Source organism: Ruditapes philippinarum, unplaced genomic scaffold, assembly GCF_026571515.1.
Source record: "Ruditapes philippinarum isolate M1 unplaced genomic scaffold, ASM2657151v2 ctg1326_1_1_1_1, whole genome shotgun sequence".
Lineage (NCBI taxonomy): Eukaryota > Metazoa > Mollusca > Bivalvia > Venerida > Veneridae > Ruditapes > Ruditapes philippinarum.
The window spans coordinates 78,444-99,751 of NW_026865722.1; the positions used below are offsets into that span (position 1 = coordinate 78,444).

The 21,308-nt window shown below is 31.4% G+C and overlaps 1 protein-coding gene across 1 annotated transcript in view; it reads right to left on the reverse strand.

Annotated features, from left to right (window-relative positions):
* LOC132730094 (uncharacterized) overlaps positions 1–21,308 on the reverse strand; it is a 59,459-nt gene that overhangs the window by 12,468 nt on the left and 25,683 nt on the right. Inside the window, exons 13-16 of the mRNA XM_060715948.1 lie at positions 9,289–9,364; positions 8,547–8,658; positions 8,024–8,166; positions 2,311–2,455 (exon numbers count right to left, since the gene is read on the reverse strand). Of these exons, the coding sequence (XP_060571931.1) occupies positions 2,311–2,455; positions 8,024–8,166; positions 8,547–8,658; positions 9,289–9,364 (476 nt within the window). The remainder of the gene's footprint in view (positions 1–2,310; positions 2,456–8,023; positions 8,167–8,546; positions 8,659–9,288; positions 9,365–21,308) is intronic.

Genomic DNA, 21,308 nt, shown 5'->3' on the forward strand with positions numbered 1-21,308 from the left:
TAGACATTAATTCAGAAAAAAATGTTTTTTACCAGATTGATGTTTAACATTTTGATATGTTTAATAAATTAGATATATTGAATTATAAGTTAAAAAAATCAGTCGTTATTTGTTATTTATAATCATTATTCAAGTCAAGTATTGTAAGTTAAACAGAAACATACACATTAAATTTAAACAGAAAATATAATATATACATGTATATGTGTGTATATTTATACATTATTTTATAATTTAAGTAATAACAATTTACATTGGATACGGTTTCGTGTAATTGTGTTTGTTTAATTTAAATACATTTCTATCAGTTGTTTTGTAATTCACATTTTTGTAAGCAAATACTGTCATTCATTTTCGTCCATGTACACTTATTAGTTTCCTTCTTAAGAACTTAGGAAATTTGAGACTTTTTGGTTCTTTTAATACTTTTTTTTAATGAAAATACATGTACATGTGCGTGTATTGTTATACATGAAATAATCATATAGTTTGAGAACTATCAGAAAGCGAATTTCCTACATCATATGCGTGTACACAAATTCTAATTTTAACGTAACACTGTTATGATGTAATAAAGACACAAAGCAATACTCTCCGCGTTTTAGAGTGTTGACATGAGCAGCACCATTCAAATACAGATTTCAAATAACTTGTAGTAATTATAATTGATTGTTATTTGAAATGAACTGTCTTTATTAAGTAAAACGAATATTTTTTCATGAGTCGGACATATATCTATAACTTATGTGAACTTTAATATAAATTTTTGGAAATGGTAATAAATTGACCAAACGAAATGCGCTTTAATTTAGTAATGTAGCCTACCCCGCTTATAATGAAATGCAGCTACTTTTTATTTAGCGCAACAAAATTTATAATTGACAGGGTGTTTTATTTAGTCATCAACGACTCGCGACATGCGTATTCACATCGCGATTTAGACAAAGATATTAAAAGGAACACATATTGACTTTAAGATATTAAAGAAAATTAAGATTTGTTCTTAATTACGTTTGTTGTCGAAAATATTACTTTAAAGCCTTTTGAGGCAATATTACATTTAAATTCAAATTACACAAAATGTTTAAGCGAAAAATGCGTATATGAAATACAAGATGTAAACTATTTGAAAAAAAAAAAGATTTTGAAAATTAACTTCACTTTTTATGTTAAAATGACAATACATGAAGTGGATGAGACTATATTATTTATTTTTCATTAAACATAACTACAATACTATATATCATAATATACAAATGTACATTGCTGTTGTGAAAAAACTTTAAGTCGAAAACATCAACAAATCACAACCAATTAATTATTGAGCGATATGTATTGAAAGACATTGGTACATGTACTTAGGTTTCTTTATCATATCGTAAATCGAGATAATCGCAACATCGAACTGCCTACAATTTAATTAAATATATAACATTAATTAAGTAGACAAGTATAAATATTCATCACCAATATAACATAAATGTGTTTTAAAGGGAAAACATAAACTAAATCTTTACAAATTTATATAGAAATTGTAGATATTATGAATAATCACGCAATGTAAAAATCGCGCTATTTATTATATTTCCTCCACTAATATGAATTATGTCCCAGCTTAAAAAAATATATAATCAAAAAATTATATTATTACTTTATGTAACGTAAAACAGTAAATAATTAAAAACAATTTTATTTCCCCTCTTTTTCAAAACTTTGTCCGATCTTGTAATGAAAACAATTACAATATTTGCTATCTGCCTAACAAAAATTCTCGAAATATCTTACTGGCCTGTTAAAGTACAAAAATTGATATAGGGGTCGAAATGTCTAACCCACTAGAGGTCTAAAAGTCGTGTAAAAAGGGGGTCTAAGAGTAAAGGGGTCTAAAAGTCATCTTAGTATCCTAACGGAAGGTCTTAGTGTCTTTCTTGCGTAGAGAGCAGAAAATTTCAAAACGGCACAATTGAAACGCTTGGTTTGCTTGAGACTGTTCATAGTATTTTTTAATTTTACTCCCCCTTTCCTCCTCAAGTTCTTTCACTTTTGAAGACCTGTCTTTAATTTCCTTGTCGGTTTTCTATGATTTCCTATTCTGACTTTTATTCAAATTAATACCCTGTGTCCTGTTCATCCTGCTGGGCGTCTTGTCGGTAGTTTTGTGTTGCTGAGTCGTGTATTTTTTCATATTTTGAATCAATCGTAACAAGAAAATCAAGACATGTAATAATGATTCGAAAGAACCTTAACAGATAAAACAATATGATCTAAGTTTTTAAAAAAAGCTTATTAATTGGAAATGAAAACACGTACATGAACTGAACGACTTTACGTCTACCACCTGAAGTTTGCCTTCCTTATAACTATAGCAACCGTTTTCGTCTTCGGCCTCGCACTGGTAAACTCCCGCGTCCTGCATTCCAACGTTTAAGATACGTAAGTAATCATTAGCCATTTTCTGTCAATAATAAAGATTTAGTTTTGACCAACAGAATAATGAACCATTAGTATTGTGAAAAAAATGAAAACAAACTGTTCGCATAAAAAAAAACATGGTGTAGTCACAAGAAAAATACAACACATTTGCTCTTGTTGTTACACAATGAATACAAATGTTTTTTTCTCATGTCCTGTCATGAAAGTCAAATTAAGCTTGAAAAACAGACCACTACTTTCTGCTGATTGTTTTGGTGATCATTAAAAAAAACAGGTGTGACTTTAAAAACATTGCCTTTTTGTAAAGATGGAAAATAGTGGTGTATGTAAGATGAATGCAAAGTATGAATAAAATTATTTACATTTAACAGTGAAAAAAAAAGATATTTGATTCAATTTTTATTATAGTTTTGACAATGCAAATTGCTAAATAATAATAATAATAATTATTTGTACCAAAGTCAAATTTATTTCGCATTTTATAAGACTGGACCGAAGAACTTCCGGCGTTTGGTACACGGTAATAAATCTTTATCCGGTCCAATATTACCTATTTATCTTAATTAATATTAGAAATTTACTCAAACCGACTCAAATGGTGATTTATGACTCATATTTGTTATTTATACCAATACAGTATATTCACAGTATTTGCTATATCCAGTACACTAGGTGTTAGCATCTTTTTCGCTGTAGAAGGGAAACATAAAATCAAACCCAGGTCAAATAAGTGTCATTTTAGCTGACAAATTGAAAATTTTCTTTGCCCTGGTAATTTTATCCATCTGTTGACTCAAAACACGATCTTATCCGGTGTACGGTCCAATAATGTTAAAACAATGATATAGCAAGAGCTGTGGGAGGACAGTGACGCTCGACTTTTTGAAAAAAGAAACACAGGGGTGTTTCATGGAGTATAACAATGCTTAATTATATAAATACATAAATTGTCCGAAAATGTACAAAGGCTTGTTAATAAGATGTATTATCGAGTAAATCACTGCTTTATAATTATGAATGCATAAAATTGTCTCAAAAAGGCACAAACCCTTCAGTAGTTATCGAGATACCGGCTTACAAGCAAAATCTTTTCCAAGAATTTCTAAGTTGAAAAAGGGACATACCTATGCAAAAAAAGAGTTATGGGACTTGTGCCAATCATGTAAGATAAGCACAGAGAACAAGTGTCTGAAGTTTCAATCAATTCCTTTCAATAGCTATGGAGAAGCCAGCTTACACGCAAAAACTTAACCAAGGATTTCTAAGTCGACAAAGGGGCATTAATATGCAAAAAAGCAAATCAGAAGTTTGGGACTTGAAACAACCATGTTAGGTAATCACAGCGAACAAGTGTGTGAAGTTTCAATCCAATCCCTTCAGTAGTTATGGAGATACTTGCTTGCACGCAAAAACTTAACCACCGGGATACCGACGCCGACAAATGTGTGACTGCATTAGCTCGATTATTCTGCAAATTGTCGAGCTAAAAATATTTTGTTTATGTGACAGCATTAAAACAATTAAAGAACACAAATATTGGTATCATATGGTATTATTCACTAGCAAGATGTTTAAATTGTTTATAAAATTGTGTCAATTAAATATGGTATTCGTTACAGCATGTACTCGAAATTCCTTACGTCGGGAGGAGAGAGACGGACACTCACACTTTTGGATTTAAAGTGACTACCCCATAGTACTTTTAGACTTATGGACACATTAAAGTTCTTGTATACAAATAACTGGCTTCAAAGAAAATTTACTACTACTACTATAACCACATAAAACCATATGTAAGCACTGTGGGACAGACAGTGTTGATGAGCTAGATAAGCCAATTACTACTGCTGATTTGGAATTTTTTCTTAAGAAATTGAAGAAGACTAAAGCCTGTTGCATGGGTATTTTAATAAACGAATATTTTATAGAATGCTATGATATACTCTCCCATTTGGTTGTTTAATGTCATTCTAAATTTCGGACATTTTCCAGTTGAATGGTCATGTGGAGTTATCGTAACTATTTTTAAAAGAACGATCCGTGAGACGTGCGTAACTAGGCATTGCACTTGTAAGTTGTTTATCGAAACCCTTTACAAGAATACTGAATAAGCGGCTGAGCAATTGGTCAGAAACTTTTAACTTTGTTAATGACGCGCAATTTGACTTTCGCACGGGTCGTTAAACAATTGATGCTGTGTTTGTTTTAAATCTTATTGTACACAAAGTTTTAATTGTAATACTGTATGGTTGATATGAAAAGAGCATTTGATAGTGTTTATCTAAATGACCTTTTGCTAAAATTGTATAAATTAGGCATCGATGGAAAGCTATTTAGAATAGTAAAGTATATGATTTAATATGTATTCACATGTTAAAATTGTGTTAAAGGTTTTAATTCATATTCGTAATTCTTCGAATGCGCTGCAGGCCTTAAACAAAACAAGGAACAAGGAGAGGTTATGTCTCCTTTTGATGTTCCCCTTATTTATTGATAACCTAGAACTAGTTTTGCATGAAAAAGATGCTAGCGACTTATCACTAAAGATATAACTTTCATACTTTTTGCAGACGACATGGTTATTGTAGACGATACTGTAAGCGACATACAAATAGCCTCAACTTGCATTTTACATTTTGTAATTAATTAGATCTATAAGTGAATACTTTGAAGACGAATATTATTATTTTTAGAAAAAGCGGCCCTTTTAAACATGATGAATGTTGGTCTTATAACAACAAGGAAAGAGAAATTGTTGATAATTTTAATAATCAAGAATGTTTTTAATTACAAGGGTTCATTAGTATTAAATCAAGAAACATTGGCAGCTTAAGGTATTAAGGCTCTAAATGTTTTAATGTATAATATCAAAGTATTAAATCATAAACATAGCGTTATTTGCCAGCTATTGGACGCCTTTGGTACAACTACTCTAAATTATGTGTGTGAATTTTCTGGTTCTGGTAAATCGAAAGAAATTGAACGTATCAATTTAAATGTTTACAAATCTATTTTGAAAGTTTAAACAACATGTAGTAATATAGGTGTTTATGGAGAATTGAGGCGTTACCCATTGTATATAAATAGGTATGTGCGTATTATTAATTATAATTATAATTATAATTCTTGTGTAAATTAGTAAGGTATTCTTATATATTGTGAGCAAATTATTTTTGTAAATGTACGGTTAATAGAAATTACAGTAACCTTTTATATTGTTATAGTTCTTCATGTGTTTGAAACAATTTATTCTGTGTTGACTCTAGTTTTTCTAGACAGAGTAATATATTTTTTTGAACAAAACTGGCACCAACGGCTACGGGGATGCAGAACATTTCAAACATTTTAAAATTTCATTAGGGTTTAAAAAAATATTTAGATATATTGCAATTTAAATTTAGAAGCGTTTTGTCTTAGCTTAGACTATCATCGCACAAGTTGGCCATTGAAACCGGAATAGAGTAGAAAGAAATGTGCGATATTGTGTATTTTGTAGCAATCGAAATTAAGAAAACGAATATCATTTTGTTATGGTATGCCCAGTGTACACAAATATAAGGAAACAATTCATTAAAGCATATTTCATAGGGGCAAATGTAATGAAGTTTATAGAGCTTTTGAATTGTGATAATTGTGTTTCTGTTAAGAAATGTACAGACTCAATCAAACCGAGTCTGCAATTCTTATGTTATTTTGTTGTGATTAATGCTTCCGAGGGATCACTTTGTTTCTAGAATTTTTTACTGTAAATTGCAAAAATTGAAACATCAAACTTGTCTTATTAACTAGGTTGCTCATCCTTCTTGAAATATCTTGATTTATTTATGTGATAAAAATGTAATAATTGTTTGAATCTTATTTGATCGCTTGACAAATATATGTTTGTGTATACGTATATGTTAAATGTATAACAAAAATGTTCTACTGTCAATAAAATTTACTGTCTACCTATCTGACTGTTAACCCATTACTTCATGAGCATTTTGTGAAAAATTGCTGTTTTCATTGTAAAGTCTCCCGTTACAAGTTCAAATTGCTATAAAACTATAAAAACTGCTTCAATACTAATCAAACGTCAAAATTGATTTCAAAGTGCTGCACCTTCTCAACAGAGCTGCATTAGTACTAAGGATGTAGTACTTAAGTACCAGTACCAGTACTTGGCAAATTATGCAGTACCATTACCAGTACTAGTACTAGATTTGAGCTCGGTACTGCAGTACCAGTACTTTTTTTGGTGAAGTAATTAAGTATCAGTACCATTACTTTTATATATTCATCAAAGTTTGAATAAATACACAGTGCCAAACAAATAATTGGAAATATTATTCAGCAAAGAAATAAAATCATAATTTACTTTAAAGTTAACATAACATTTTTACAACTTTATAGTTTTAACATACTTTTTACAAACAATATAAACAACATATATTCATGTCATATCTTATTGTTTAGTTACCAGTCAACTGTAATACAATGCAATCTTCTTTCATTAGAAACACAACAGTCTTTTGTTGCCTTTAACACCTCTGTTCAATTTATACCAAAGTAAATAACAAATTTTTATGATGCTAACAATATCACTTGAAATAGGATTATTTAGATTAGAAGCAATAAGTGATTATTTTGCTCTTTTACTAGTAAATACAAAGTAATAAAAGATTTTAATAAGGATATTTTAGGGTAATGAGTTATTGAGTCTGTCTATCTCAATTTAATTTTTACCTAAAGTCTTTGGTGCTTATTTTATGATGAATACTATGTTAACATTTGAAGGACTATTGCAGCAAATTATCTATAGATTCTTTTTTCACAAAAATAAAATAATGTAATTTACAGCTTTATTTTATGAGAAAAATTGATGCTACTTTTATCAAAATCAAAAGTACTGCCAAGTAATGCAGTAGCAGTGCCACTTTTTAAGTCAGTAATGCAATACCAGTACCAGTAGAAGCACAATTTTGTAAGAGTAATTCAGTATCAGTACCAGTACTTGCAAAATCGCTGCAGTATCTACTGCAGTACCAGTAATGCAGCTCTGCTTCTCAATGGATTGAGAAAAACTCAAATGCTTTTCAGATTTGGTTACGCGTTACCTTATGATCGATCTCACAAGTCCAAAATATTATTGGCGATGAGGGGGACTTCAAACCCCCCAAACAGAAGGAGGCACATCCCCATTCTTGCATTCCCCTGATGTATCTTTTGGTTGGGGCCGCGCATGAAAAGTGGTCACTTTTTATCAACATTTCTCAAACGAAAACATGTGTTTGGGGCCAAAAAGGGACATTTTTTACAATTTGAGGCCTAAAAAAGGGAGGTCGAAGGTGCGTTGTTTCGCGTATATATGAGGTAATGGGTTAAATACCAATGACGGTTTCCAATTAATGAAATGTCAAGAATAATATATTTGCTATTTAATTTCATTAAATATACAAAACTGCAATTTGAATTTTACTCATTTCGTATGTCTCTCCATCTTTTAATGGTTGGGCTAAACAATTCCAAAATATAGGACATTATTAAATGATAAATGTTTGCAATCGTATGGAAATACGTACTAAATTGATTTTTTTAAATGTAAACATACCTTAATTCTATCATCCTTGTCATAATCAATGTAAACTCCATCTTTCTTCCATCTAACTTCTTTGGCCTGTTGGTCCACGCGGCATATAAGTAAAGCCATTTCGTTAATCTTTTTACTCTCTGACTGAGGTCCAGGAAATATTCCTTGTAACATTGAATATGGAAAACAATGTCAAAAACAACCAAACAAACAAAAATTACCAAATTGAACTTAAACGTCACAATAATTCAAAGATATTATGTATTAGAGTGAGAGATAAGTACAGTGTAGTATCTACTATTTGAAATCACCTCAGTCTACTAGGAATCTGTATGAAAAGAGACCATAATATAAATAACATTCAACGAAAACTTGTGTATTTGCAATTGGTTAACTTTATTGTAAATGGGCAAATATAACATTTATTTCTGGTTGCTTATAAAACTCTACTTTTAATCTTTTCTTCGATAAATTTGCATTTATATTTCTTTTTTAATGTGTTATACATAAAATCTTTGTTGTGTTGCTAATGTTTTAGACTTACTGACGTTACAATCCTCTGCAATCCTATACTCAAATGTGTGTTCTGCTATTCCACCAGAAGTTATCGCAAAACATGAATATTGTCCCTCCAATTCGTCAGAAAAGTCATTAATCTTAAACATTAGCATAGTTAAGTAGAATAGTTAGAGTTGAATATATATATGATAAAGGAATTTGGACAAACTTGACTCATCTCCGGTTCATATGGTCGATCTTCGATACCATACACCATATGCTACTACTACTGTTTGCAGTTCCAATTTTGATATGTTATGCTTTGAGATATTACTTTATTTAAAAATACAATTTTTCTTCCTTGCTTGTACTGCATCAAGAAAAGTTATGCTGTTATCTGAATACATGCTAAACCTGCCTTTCACTAAGTATGAATTATTGGAAAAATCAAGTTCTACGGAACCTGTTTTGACCATCAAATATCTTAACGAAGGAGAATAACAAAGGAGCCTTGTGTCTGTTAAAATGAAAAACCTCATCCTCTCTATTTCGCCAACAATAAAAAGAAGAAATAAGTATTTTGATATTTAGAACTTCATACGCAGTAAATTTATATATCATACATACGCGAATGAGAAAAAGATACGGCTTTTATCATTAATAATGAATGAAATAAGAAACACTGCAATGTACCTGTTCTACGCATATAATCGAAATAATTATCGTAACATACCTGCTAACAAATTCACATAATTCAAATTTATAATGCTACAAAAACCATAACGCACCTGTAATACTCCACCTGGATGAGTTCCAAATCCTGTCTTTTTACTGTAAGGCTCTATCAATGTTCCTTTTAATGACCTGGAAATAAAACATACTTACCAATTGATATATAGTTAGGACATTTTCTATTCCCCCTTAAAAAGTTATAACATGAAAACATCATGTTTATATAAATTAACCTTATGTTTGTAAAACAAGAGGGCCATGATGGCCCTGAAATCGCTCACCTGTATATAGGTCCCTGGGCCGAGATCAATTTAATAACCAGGGTCTTTTATTTGAATAAACTTGGTAGACACTCACTAGAAGATATATCATGCTTAGTATCTAAACTCTAACTTTGTGTGTTTTTTATAAAAAGATTTTTTTAAGTTTTTACTATACACATATTAGGAAAATCAATGACCCCAAGGGCCCTTATTTGAATAAACTTGGTAGACACACATTAGAAGATGTTTCATGCTGAATATCTTAGCTATAGCTCTTTTGGGTTTTTAAAAGAAGATTTTTTAATTTTTTACTATATACATAAAGAGAAACACTGACTCCCTGGGGCGGGGCCAATTTTACCCCAGAGCTTTTATTTGACCAAACTTGGTAGACACACACAAGAAGATGTTTCATGCTTTATATCTAAGCTCTAGCTTTTTTTTAAAGAAGATTTTTAGAGTTTCTACTATATACAAACAAGGAAAATCAATGACCCCCTGGGACGAGGCCAATTTTTACGCCAGGGCTTTTATTTGAACAAACTTGGTAGACACCCATTAGAAAATGTTTCATGCTTAACATCTAAGCCATAGGTATTTGTTTTTTTTATCAAAAAAGTTTTAACTATATACAATTAAGGAAAATCAATGACCCCCGAGGCGGAGCCAATTTTGACCCTAGTGCAATTATTTGAACAAATTTGGTAGACACTGACTTGATGATATTTAATGCCAAATATTTAGGCTCTTGCTCTTTCGGTTTTCTAAAAAAGAATATTTTAAGTTTTTTCTTTCGGTTGCCATGGCAACCAGAGTTTTGCTTGGAATTAAATTCTTCCAAATAAACATTCCTGTGAAGTTTGGATGAAATTGGCTCAGTTGTTTATGAGATGTCGTTGAAAGTAAAAGTTAACGAACGGACGGACGCCAGACGGACGACAGACGAAAAGCGATCACAAAAGCTCATCATGTCATTTTGTGACAGGTGAGATAAAAATAAACGTTAAATGGCCGTATAAAATATATCATATCAAAGTTATTAACTCTTTTATTTATTTATTTATTTATTTTGTTTATTAATTTACTTATTCATGAGCAACTTTTCAAAATTTCGAAAACTAATGGAACACTTATCAAAATGTATGGCGAACTTATTTGCAAGTGTTTGGAAACTTAATTAAAGGCATTTATTTCTATAGAAACCTTTGCCTACTACATAACATCATATGAATAACAACACTTTTGTGTGTTCACATCTTTTTTATTGTATGATGTGCATGAAACTAAACCGAATATCATGAAACAAATGAATAACATTAGATGAAACAATTGAACAGCATACGAAATATTTGTACAGCATTAGAAATACAGAAAATTAATGTGTCATAGATGCAAGTCATACATCGGCATGTGATTAAAGTATGACCAACCTAATGCATTACCTCCACTTTAAACATGTTTGTAAAATATGACGAACTAGATCAACAAGGAAAGGCGGCGTTCAATGAACACAACACCCACACGACCCAGCAACAGTTACCAGTGTCAAGGAGCCCAGGTGGGCCCCAAACACGAACAGGGCAGGGCACAAGGTAAAACACATGCCCAGGCTCAGATTCTTGTCAGTAACAATATTTCAAAATATGTTTAACAATCATCTCAATGAAGGAATGTAAACACAATTATATAAAATTCCGGAAACAAAGTGATCCCTCGGAAGCATTAATCACAACAAAATAACATAAGAATTGCAGACTCGGTTTGATTGAGTCTGTACATCATATAACTTGACAGAGTCATGGCGTTTTGGAATTATGACAAATATAAGTTGTAATGGAGTTGAAAAATATTCAGCTTGATCAAATACTATTATCTTACATGTGAGTGCAAGACTTAACCTTGAACCCAGCAGCCCCAAATTCCATCCGAACTCAAAGGACCGACTTAGGTATGTCAATATGAGACATTGGTAAAAAAAACAAAATAGAAAAAAACAGAATCCCTAAAGAAAGCCCAATACGGCAAAATTGAAAATGTTGCAGGCTCGGTTTGATTGAGTCTGTTGAAGGCTATAATAAAAAAGTGTAAAAAAATCATTACAGATAACATTGACTTTGTGACTCCCAGCACTTGACTATCCAAGGTATGTTTCTCTCAAATATGAAAAACTTCAGGCTTTAAACAACGGCTATATAAGCCAATGCATAAAAATCAATTTTGGCACCCTTGACCTTACTGACCCCTTACTCAATTTAAAAACTATAATATATATATCTTCCTAGCAAATATGAAATAAATCTGCCAATAAATAAAGGCTATATGGGCAAAAGGGTAGAAATATATTTTAGTACTGGTGACCTTGACCCAAGCGACCACTTACTCCATCCAAGGGAAGAATACCATGCAAGTTATCTTCCTACCAGATATGAAATACATTTGGCATTAAATAAAGGGCAATATGGACAAATGTAAAAACAAATATTTTAGCACTGTGGATCTTGGTTCACTGACCCCTACCTCATCAGAAGGAAGAATACCATGCGATTTATTTTCCAACCAAATGTCAATAAATAAAAGTCGTATTAGAAAAAGTATGAACATTTAGTTTAAGCACTAGTGACCTTGACACACATGAACTTTTACTCCATCCGAAGAAAGAGACCCAGTTTTATGTTCCTACAAATTATAATAGATAACTGTCAATAGAATAAGGTTAACACACCTGTAAAAAAAGTAAAAATCTATTGTTTACATTGCTGATCTGGACCTTTACCCAAATGACCCCGAACTAAACCCAAAGGATGTGGACCCCGCTTAGCAGGTTGAATTAAACATGAATAACATCAGCTAAAAACTTAAGGATGTATGAGCTAGTGTTTAAATTTGTTTTTTACACCAGTGACCTTGACCTTAACCCTTGATACCCTTTACTCCATAAAAATTAAAGAACCATTTAAGGTATCAATCAACCAAATATGAAGATATCATTAAATAAATAAAGTAATAAATTAGAAGATATATAAGATAAATCCAACTTGCCGGAATAGGTTAACCGTAAAAGGCCCCATTTTCAAAGTGATATAAAGGAAATAACAGGGGAAAATGGATGCCACAATTATATAACTTGGCAATATCATATACTTTGTACTGATAAGTAAATGTGATAGTTATGAACTCCTAAGTATAGATAGAACTTAGGATATATCCAACTTGCCGTTTTAGGTTAACCAATTCTTCATTTGCTGAAAATGGCAATCAATTGGTAAAAATGAATGCAATAGTTATTTTGATAAAAACGGTAGCCATTATTAGAGTATTAACAAGATTTTTCTATTTAAGCTCATGACACCTATTTTTCATTTGAGATGACCCATGTTCAAAGACATCGGACCTATTACCTAGACAAGCACCCTGATAAAGTTTGATGATGATTGAGGCAAAAATGTGACCGATAGTGTGTTAACGAACAACTTTGGATGAACGACAGATATTAAACGATCCTAAAAGCTCACCCTGATTGCAAGCTCAGGTGAGCTAAAAATCCAACTTGCCGAGTTAGGTTAACCTCATACGGACAGACGGACGGACTGTTCAATTAATATAGGCCCGGGGCATACAAACGAGTTTACGTTTGTTATAGTATTATTGTGAATGTTTAACAAATTTAACATATTAACATAACCGAACCTGGCGATTCCTAGGATGTTAATTTGTTTATGGCAGATAATACCTTATTTTCTGTTACGCCCTCGTTCAGCACACCGTTATCACTGTTTTCGGAAAATTTTCATCCATCCGATAAGATCATCAGTGTTGCTTAGCAACTGAGAAAAATTATTATACCAGTCTTATCATGAAATATCACTTCTTCTAAAAGTATTAGAAGTACATTTTGGGGTCATTTCTTATAAGAATAAGCTCCCGTTTGCAATCGGTTTGATAAACATTTTTTATTAAGATATAAATTCGCGTTTAGATTGTTTATACGCCTCAAGATCGTCCATTTCATTATTAGCCCTAAGCTTCCTTGAAAATTTGCATTTTACTATTCACAAATGCAGTGTTGTATGGGAAAGAAAAACGCAGAACTAACTTTTTACACTTTAATTCTACATAAGAGTACAACGCTGTACAACTCTCAATATCGAACTCCAACTGGACTTTTAAAATCAGTATATATATATATCACTATAAATATATCATATGTATGTATATGGCAACTTCCCACATAAAATGTCAACAAAGCGTGTTACAAAATCAGTAAGTTGTAATGAGTTATAAATAGAAAACTATTTAATCATATCCGACATATGAACAGCATATCCGATGCTGACTCGCATATTGTCAAACAACATTTATAAATCATGTGATGTTTAATGTTCCCGGTATGAAATAAAAATATGTATCTGTTCAACATTGTGTTCGTCATTCATTTGAATTATATAAAATATGTATGACTGATTAATCTAAAAATGCATAATACAACACAAATTTCGTCCAACAAAGGGGATGGAGATTATTTATGCCGAATTGAATATTTGGATCTGAGACCCAAATCGATTGCATACGATTGGAAAAGACTCATTAACAAAGAACAAGAGGGCCATGATGGCCCTAAAATCGCTCACCTGTATATAACCCCTTGGCCAAAGCCAATTTTAAACCAGGGGCTTTTATTTGAACAAACTTGGTAGACACCCATTAGAAGATGATTCATGATAAATATCTAAGCTGTAGCTCTTTGAGGTTTTTATGAGAAATTATTACTTTATACGTATAGGGAAAAATAATGACCCCCTTGGAGGGGCCAATTTTGACCCAGGGCTTTTGTTTGAACAATCGCGGTAGACACTCGCTGGAAGATATTTCATGCTCAGTATCTAAACTCTAGCTCTTTGGGTTTTTTATAAGAGGATTTTTTAAAGTTATTACTATACACATATAAGGAAATTCAATGACCCATGGGGCGGGGCCCATTTTAACCCAAAGTCTCTTATTTGAACATATGTGATAGACACCAGTTAGAAGATGTTTCATGCTTTATATCTAAGTCCTACCTGTTTTGGGTTTTTAAAAGAAGCTTTTTTAAGTTTTTACTATATACAAATAAGGAAAATCAATGACCCCCGGGGCGGGATCAATTTTGACCCTAGGGCTTTTATTTAGACCCAGGGTTTTTATTTAGACACTGATTAGAGGATATTTCATGCCAAATGTTTAAGCTCTAGCTCTTTCGGTTTTCTAAAAGAAGATAGTTTAATGTGTTTTTTCGGTTGCCATGGCAAACAGATTCGGTTGCCATGGCAACCAGAGTTCTACTTAAAATCAAATTCTTTGAACAATTTTTAAAGTTGACTACCAAAGGAACATTTCTATTAAGTTTGGATGAAATTGGCTTAGCGATTTATGAGGAGATGTCGTTTAAAGTTAAAGCTTACGGATGGACTGACGACGGACGTTTGACAAAAGGCGATCACAAAAGCTCACCACGTCACTTTGTGACAGGTGAGCTAAAAAAAGGAATCCCTAAAAATCGCTAAAATAGACAAAATTGAAAATGTTAAAGGCTTGGTTTGATTGAATCATGGATGGAACTTGAATGTGCCATTTAAACACGAAAATGGTGAAATTTTGAACTACGACACATCCGTAAATGTGTTTATACGGCGGTATTGTTAACAGTATTGAATTTAAATGAGAATAAGGCGACAAACGATTGTTTCATACCCTCCTTCGACTTAAACCCATATAATAATATTACTTCCGTCCGCAGATAATATGCCGACATTTCTCTGTATACCATGTAGTGTAGATGTACAAATTACCGGAAAGTGGCCAGCCTCATCCCTGTCCCCAATGACGTACTTAAACAAATCAGTAGGTGCTATATAATACATAATTTATAATCCAACTGATCGACCGACGACAGCTTAAGCATGGGCTGCGTTAAACTACCAGTCCAGGGCTAGGTCAGGTTGAGTCTCAATGTTATCATGACATACCATAAGGCATGCACACATGATAAACAGCAATATACATATTGACAAGTAGATTCTTCTTACTTTTAATTCATGAAAATATATATTCGATTTAAATGATGCAATGAAACACCTGTCATCCTGTAATTGTCAATGACGAATTATTACATTATTGCCGCCAATTTCCAAGGGGAGAAACTTTACTTTTTACATGTTGACTGCAGCTTGAACGATTTGTTATGCGGGGTTTTACTATCAATTCTGACTGAATTAAGAATGGTTAAAACGTGTCAAATCAAATTTATTTATTAAAGTACATCGGTTTTAGCGCATGTGCCTTGTCCAACTCCTTTCCTTTTATGATCCTCATTGTCGTACTGACAATATGTGTAAGAAGAGGCGAAAGAGATATACGATTCAAATATAGTCCATAACATAACCATTAACCATAACCATAACTTTACACGGAAAAGTGATGATCATCGATGAAGATGTGTGTCTACATTTCAGCTTGACCATAGACTTGCCTTCTACACAATGAACGAATTCACCTTTGTTGCTCTTATATTGTTTCAATTTCATTAAAATTTGTTTTTGAGATCGGGATTTTCTTCATGAAAATGATTTCTTGTCAATTTAAATAATATCAATCTGAGAATGGGTGCTCCATTTTTTTATTGTTCAATTAAGCTACATAAAGGAAATTGTCGATATGAAAATGTATGTGATGAATGATTTAAAAGAAGGGGAAAATATGTAGTCACAAGTACCCAGATGATATTTCGGAGAGACGGACGTGCAGACGGGCGGAAAACGCAATTCTATTATACGTCCCGAAGGTCGCCGGGCATATGAAAACAAATAAAATCTTATTAGGTACAGCAATAATAATGAAATAATGAACTCAATTCTTCCCGAAATAAATATGCCTTTCATACAAATGTCAACCTAAATAAATCTAGTACTAGTATTCAATCCTATTGAAAAGGTGACCCATTAGTTTCCGAACTCTGGGCAATAAATACCCTTTCGAATTTTTAAAAGTGGCCAATAAGTTTCCAAAACTTTGAAAGTACCCTTAACACCTTCACCACTAATAGCTCAAATCACATTATAATAAATATAAAATATGTAGCAAATTAACAAATAAAAATAGTATTTCCTACGATCTGAATAAAAAATAAACAAGAGCCCGGTTTGAGCCGGGTGATGCTCCCCGAATAGGTTTTGGACACAGGAAAGTACACCTCTTGTAGTTTCAGAGTTATGTCCCTGGAAAAAATTCAAAATTCAATAATTCCAAAATAAGGCAAGGAAGAGTTACTGTTCTTTGCACTGCACTTATTTTACCTCCATATTTTTACTGCGTTACTCACACAGTAAGGGCTTTTTTGCAATTGTTGACCCCTTTTTGTTAATATTCCTGGATTGTAAGTACCAATTGCAATATATAAATTACTTTATTTGTTCACCTCACATTATTTTACTTTTAAATACATTTCCAAACATTTTATGAAAATTAACATGAATCTAGAGGCGTGCTGCTTTAATATGGAAGATGTTATTGTATACATATATCTATACTGCATTGACCGAGAACAAGTCTTTTAAAAATATATACTTTTGGCTGAGTTATGACATTGAATGTAAACTTGGGTAGAATCAAAGCAATAAAAGCACGTAGAAGATAAAACCCTTGTAAAACTAATACAAAAGATGTATAATGAACATTGTCTAATTTTTAATTTCTATGAATGATAATGATGTTGTGATGTTCTTTGTTCCTTTATTTGCAGCTGTCTGTTCTCCGTTTGAAAACAAATTTTCTAGAATGTTATCAGTTAAAACTTTTTATTTTCTTCTTATTATTTTTTTCTTTGCTTTTGTCATGTGATCACAGAATTATTATATTTGTTATTATTGTATGTAACGAGATACTGTAAATGTATAAGGACCGAAATAAACTATTTCTTCTTCTTCTAATAGTGTCAATATTATTGATGTTATGAATACTAAAAGAGGAAATTGACTTTTTTAATTATATTTTTGGGGGTTGTATTAGGGACTGAAGGGAGAGGGTGGGGTAGCAGGATGGGATAATATCAGATCAAAGTGTCTTATCCCTGTGGATCACCCTATCGGTTTAACAATTAAGGTATAGTATAAAGCCTTTTAGAATGTGTATTAATTTTGATGTTATTATCATCGTTAATAAGTTTAAACGCTATAATCAATAACAAGTATTATCTTATAAAAAAACACCTTATAATTTAATTATATCAAAGAAAAGAAAATGCCAACTTAGTGAGGCCAGAAGACAACTTCAGTTGTTAAATTTGTCTTTCTATTACGTGGGGCGTTCTTTCAGTTTATAAGACACAATAATGTAGGAAAATTTAATTGATAAACGCATAATTTTATCGATTAAATTCGCATACATTCGAATAACAAATAATACAGTTAACAAAGCGTAAAACGATAACTGAGCTTTAAAAATCTTAAAGTTATCCGTTATCAGAAATTTAAATCGTATATTTCAGTACAGTAAATGAATAGAGGCTATTGAATGAGTGTAAGTTTAATACTTAATTTATTACAATACAATACAATATCTTTATTTCACTCAAGACATGCACAATATATACATGACAACATGAGGTAAATAATACAATAGATATAAATCGAGGCACCGATCAATCATAAATCCACTTGGAAAGATCGAAATTCTATGAAATAAATAATTGTGTCTATACTAATTTATAGCGTCATTCTCGAAAACAGTGAATGAAAAAGAAAACATACAAAAAAAACAAATACAATCATACATAATTGTACATATAGCATGATATATTTTAAACCTGCTAAATCTGTGTGTAATTTCAATATAAATAAGGAAAATAAAAAAAAGAAGAAGAGAGAGAAAAAAAATACATGATATTTCTCAGGATATTTCTCACCAATAGTAACAACGGGAGAATAACCAAAATTGTTTAACCCAATTTTTTTTTTCAGTTACTATATAAACAAATTATTTCTTTGACCAATTCACAAAATTTTCTATATTCCACTTTTTTAAAACACTTGTTTTCCATTAATTCTTTATAAATAATGATATTCGGTCTGTTGTAATATTTTGCTTTTAACAAGCGCTTACGAGTGCCTAACAAAAAAGAACATTCGAAAAGATAGTGGAATTCATCGCCAATACTATTGTTGCATTTCGTACAAATTCTAAGATTTAATGGGATTCTATGCCAAGATCCAGTTTCTACAGGGAGTCTATGGCTTCTTGTTCGGAAGTTTATCATATATCTTAAGTATTTAGGTGGTGTATTTATTAAGTATTTCTCAAATTCAAATTTTGTTTTAAAAAGTTTATAATTTGCACATTTGCTCGAATTTTCAATATATTTGAGTACCAATCATTCAAGAAAAGATCAGAAAGTTTCTGTTTTACAGTAGTTGTTAACCATTTGGTGTTTGGAAACTCATGGTGCGTCCAAATACCACTTAAGCCGCATGAAATTAAAATGTTTTTGATATTAGTTAACCATAAAAATTTATTCTTTTGTACAGTATTTGAATTGTTAAATTGACTAAGTAATAAACAATACAATGTAGTTGACAATTTGTTAGATTTGGGGTAAATCAAATTTGACCAAAAAGAAATCATTCTTGTTTTAATATCAATAATCAATGGTTGAACTCCAGTTTCACCATATATAATACTATTAGGTGTACTTGCTTTAACATTTAAAACAAATTTCAAAAATTTTAATTGTACTTTTTCGATTATGTCCAAATTTCCATATCCCCATATTTCGCATCCATATAACAAAATTGGCTTAACAGTTTTCATGAAAAGTTCTATTTGCAAATCTATTGGCATTAACAAATCTCTTGCTTTCTTTATGAGGGAATACATTGCTCGTGTAGCTTGTTGTGCTATAGCACGCTTTGCATTTAAAAAAGAACCACTTCTACTAAATAAAATACCCAAATATTTGTAATCGTTTGTAACTTCAATGTTTTCTCCTTTAAAAGTAAATGTAAATTGTCTTGGTCTTCCTTTAGAAAAAATAACAATATTTGTTTTTGAAATATTAACTTGCAATTTCCAAATATCACAATATTGCTCATATAAGTGCAAAGAATTTTGTAAATCCAGTGCTGATTCAGCAAGTATAACAGTATCATCAGCGTATAAAAGTACAAACAGTTTTAAATAGTTAAGAAATGAATCATCCTGACCATGTTTATTGCAGGTTACACCATTAACAAAGTTGCTAGAGTTGAAAAAATCATGTAGGTCATTTAAATAGAATGAGAACAGCAAGGGAGATAAATTTTCCCCTTGTCTAACGCCTATATTGCATATAAAAAAGTCGGATTTCATACCATTTACAGAGAGTGAGACGCACGACTTTGCATTTTCATACATTCTTTTAATGACATTAAGAAAGTTGCCTTTAATATTATTCATCAGTAACTTTGCCCAAAGCCATTTCACAACACCGTATCAAATGCGGCCTTAAGATCGACAAAAGCACAATATATTGTTTTTTACAGCTTCGGTAGGACAAGAAAGAACAAACATATTATCAACTGTTTAGAAATTGTTTCTAAAACCTGCTTGAAACTGGTTGATTAAGTCATTTTTGTCAGAAAACATTTGTAATCACGAATTTAAGATAGCAGTAAAAAGTTTGCTCATACTGCTTAACAAAGTAATAGGACGGTAATTTGAAGCATCTATTTGAGACCCTATATTTTCAAAAATGGTTGAATGACACCCACTGTCCAAGAATTGGGAATAATTCCACTTTTAAAAACAATATTAAAAAGCTTGACGTAAATATCTTTCATAATGGGCATCGAGGCTTTAATGTGTTCATTTAAGATTTGGTCAAATCCCCCAGCTTTATTATTTTTTAAATGTTTTACCGCTAATTCTATTTCTTCGGCTGTGATATCTCCATTTAGATCCCTATTTAAGTTTTCTGTCATATCGTTTGGAATTTCAAAAAATTCTTCATCAGTATTTTGCGAGTTTACATTTTTAAAATGGTTATAGAGCGTATCTAGTTCCGCTTTAACGTTTATTTTCTTCCCCCCTGATAGTGCCTTCCAGTATTGCTTGGGATGTTTATTTTTTAGATTTTTAATTTTTGCAATATTTCGTCTTTTAAATGCTTTATTTGATTTGTTTAGAATTTTCTTATAATGTTTACTGTTTTCGTTTAAAGTTTGTCTATTTCTTTCTGTTTTATGTATCTTATACGTAAATTTTGATCTATGAAAATTTTTTCGGGCATTTTTACATTCTGAATTAAACCATTTCGGTGTATTATTTCTATTTTCGTAGGGATATGTTTTATTTCTTGTTGTATAGCCAAAACTTTCTTTAGCACTTTCAATAAAGACAGTAGATATATCATTTACAATATTTTGCAATTCTGATTCAACGATGTTATTATTTGATTCCATCAAACAGAGACGCTGATAAATATAATCTACATTTTCTGTATCTAGATTTGCTATAAACGCACCTTGATTTTCTTGTTTCCATAGTTTAATACCTGAAGTTTTGTTACTTTTATCATTTACTGGGCAAATAGTCCAATTAAACGTTAGGCATATAAGGTTATGGACATCAGACAAAAGAGGACAAAATTCTAAAACTTCTAAAGATTCAACGCGTTTAAGTAAGTTTTTGGAACAAACAGCATAATCCACGGTACTACTCGACTTACAGGTATTTTTCCCCATTTAATCACCTTTCGTCCTGCAATTTAGTATTAAAAAATTATTGAATTGCAGAAAATCTATGAATTT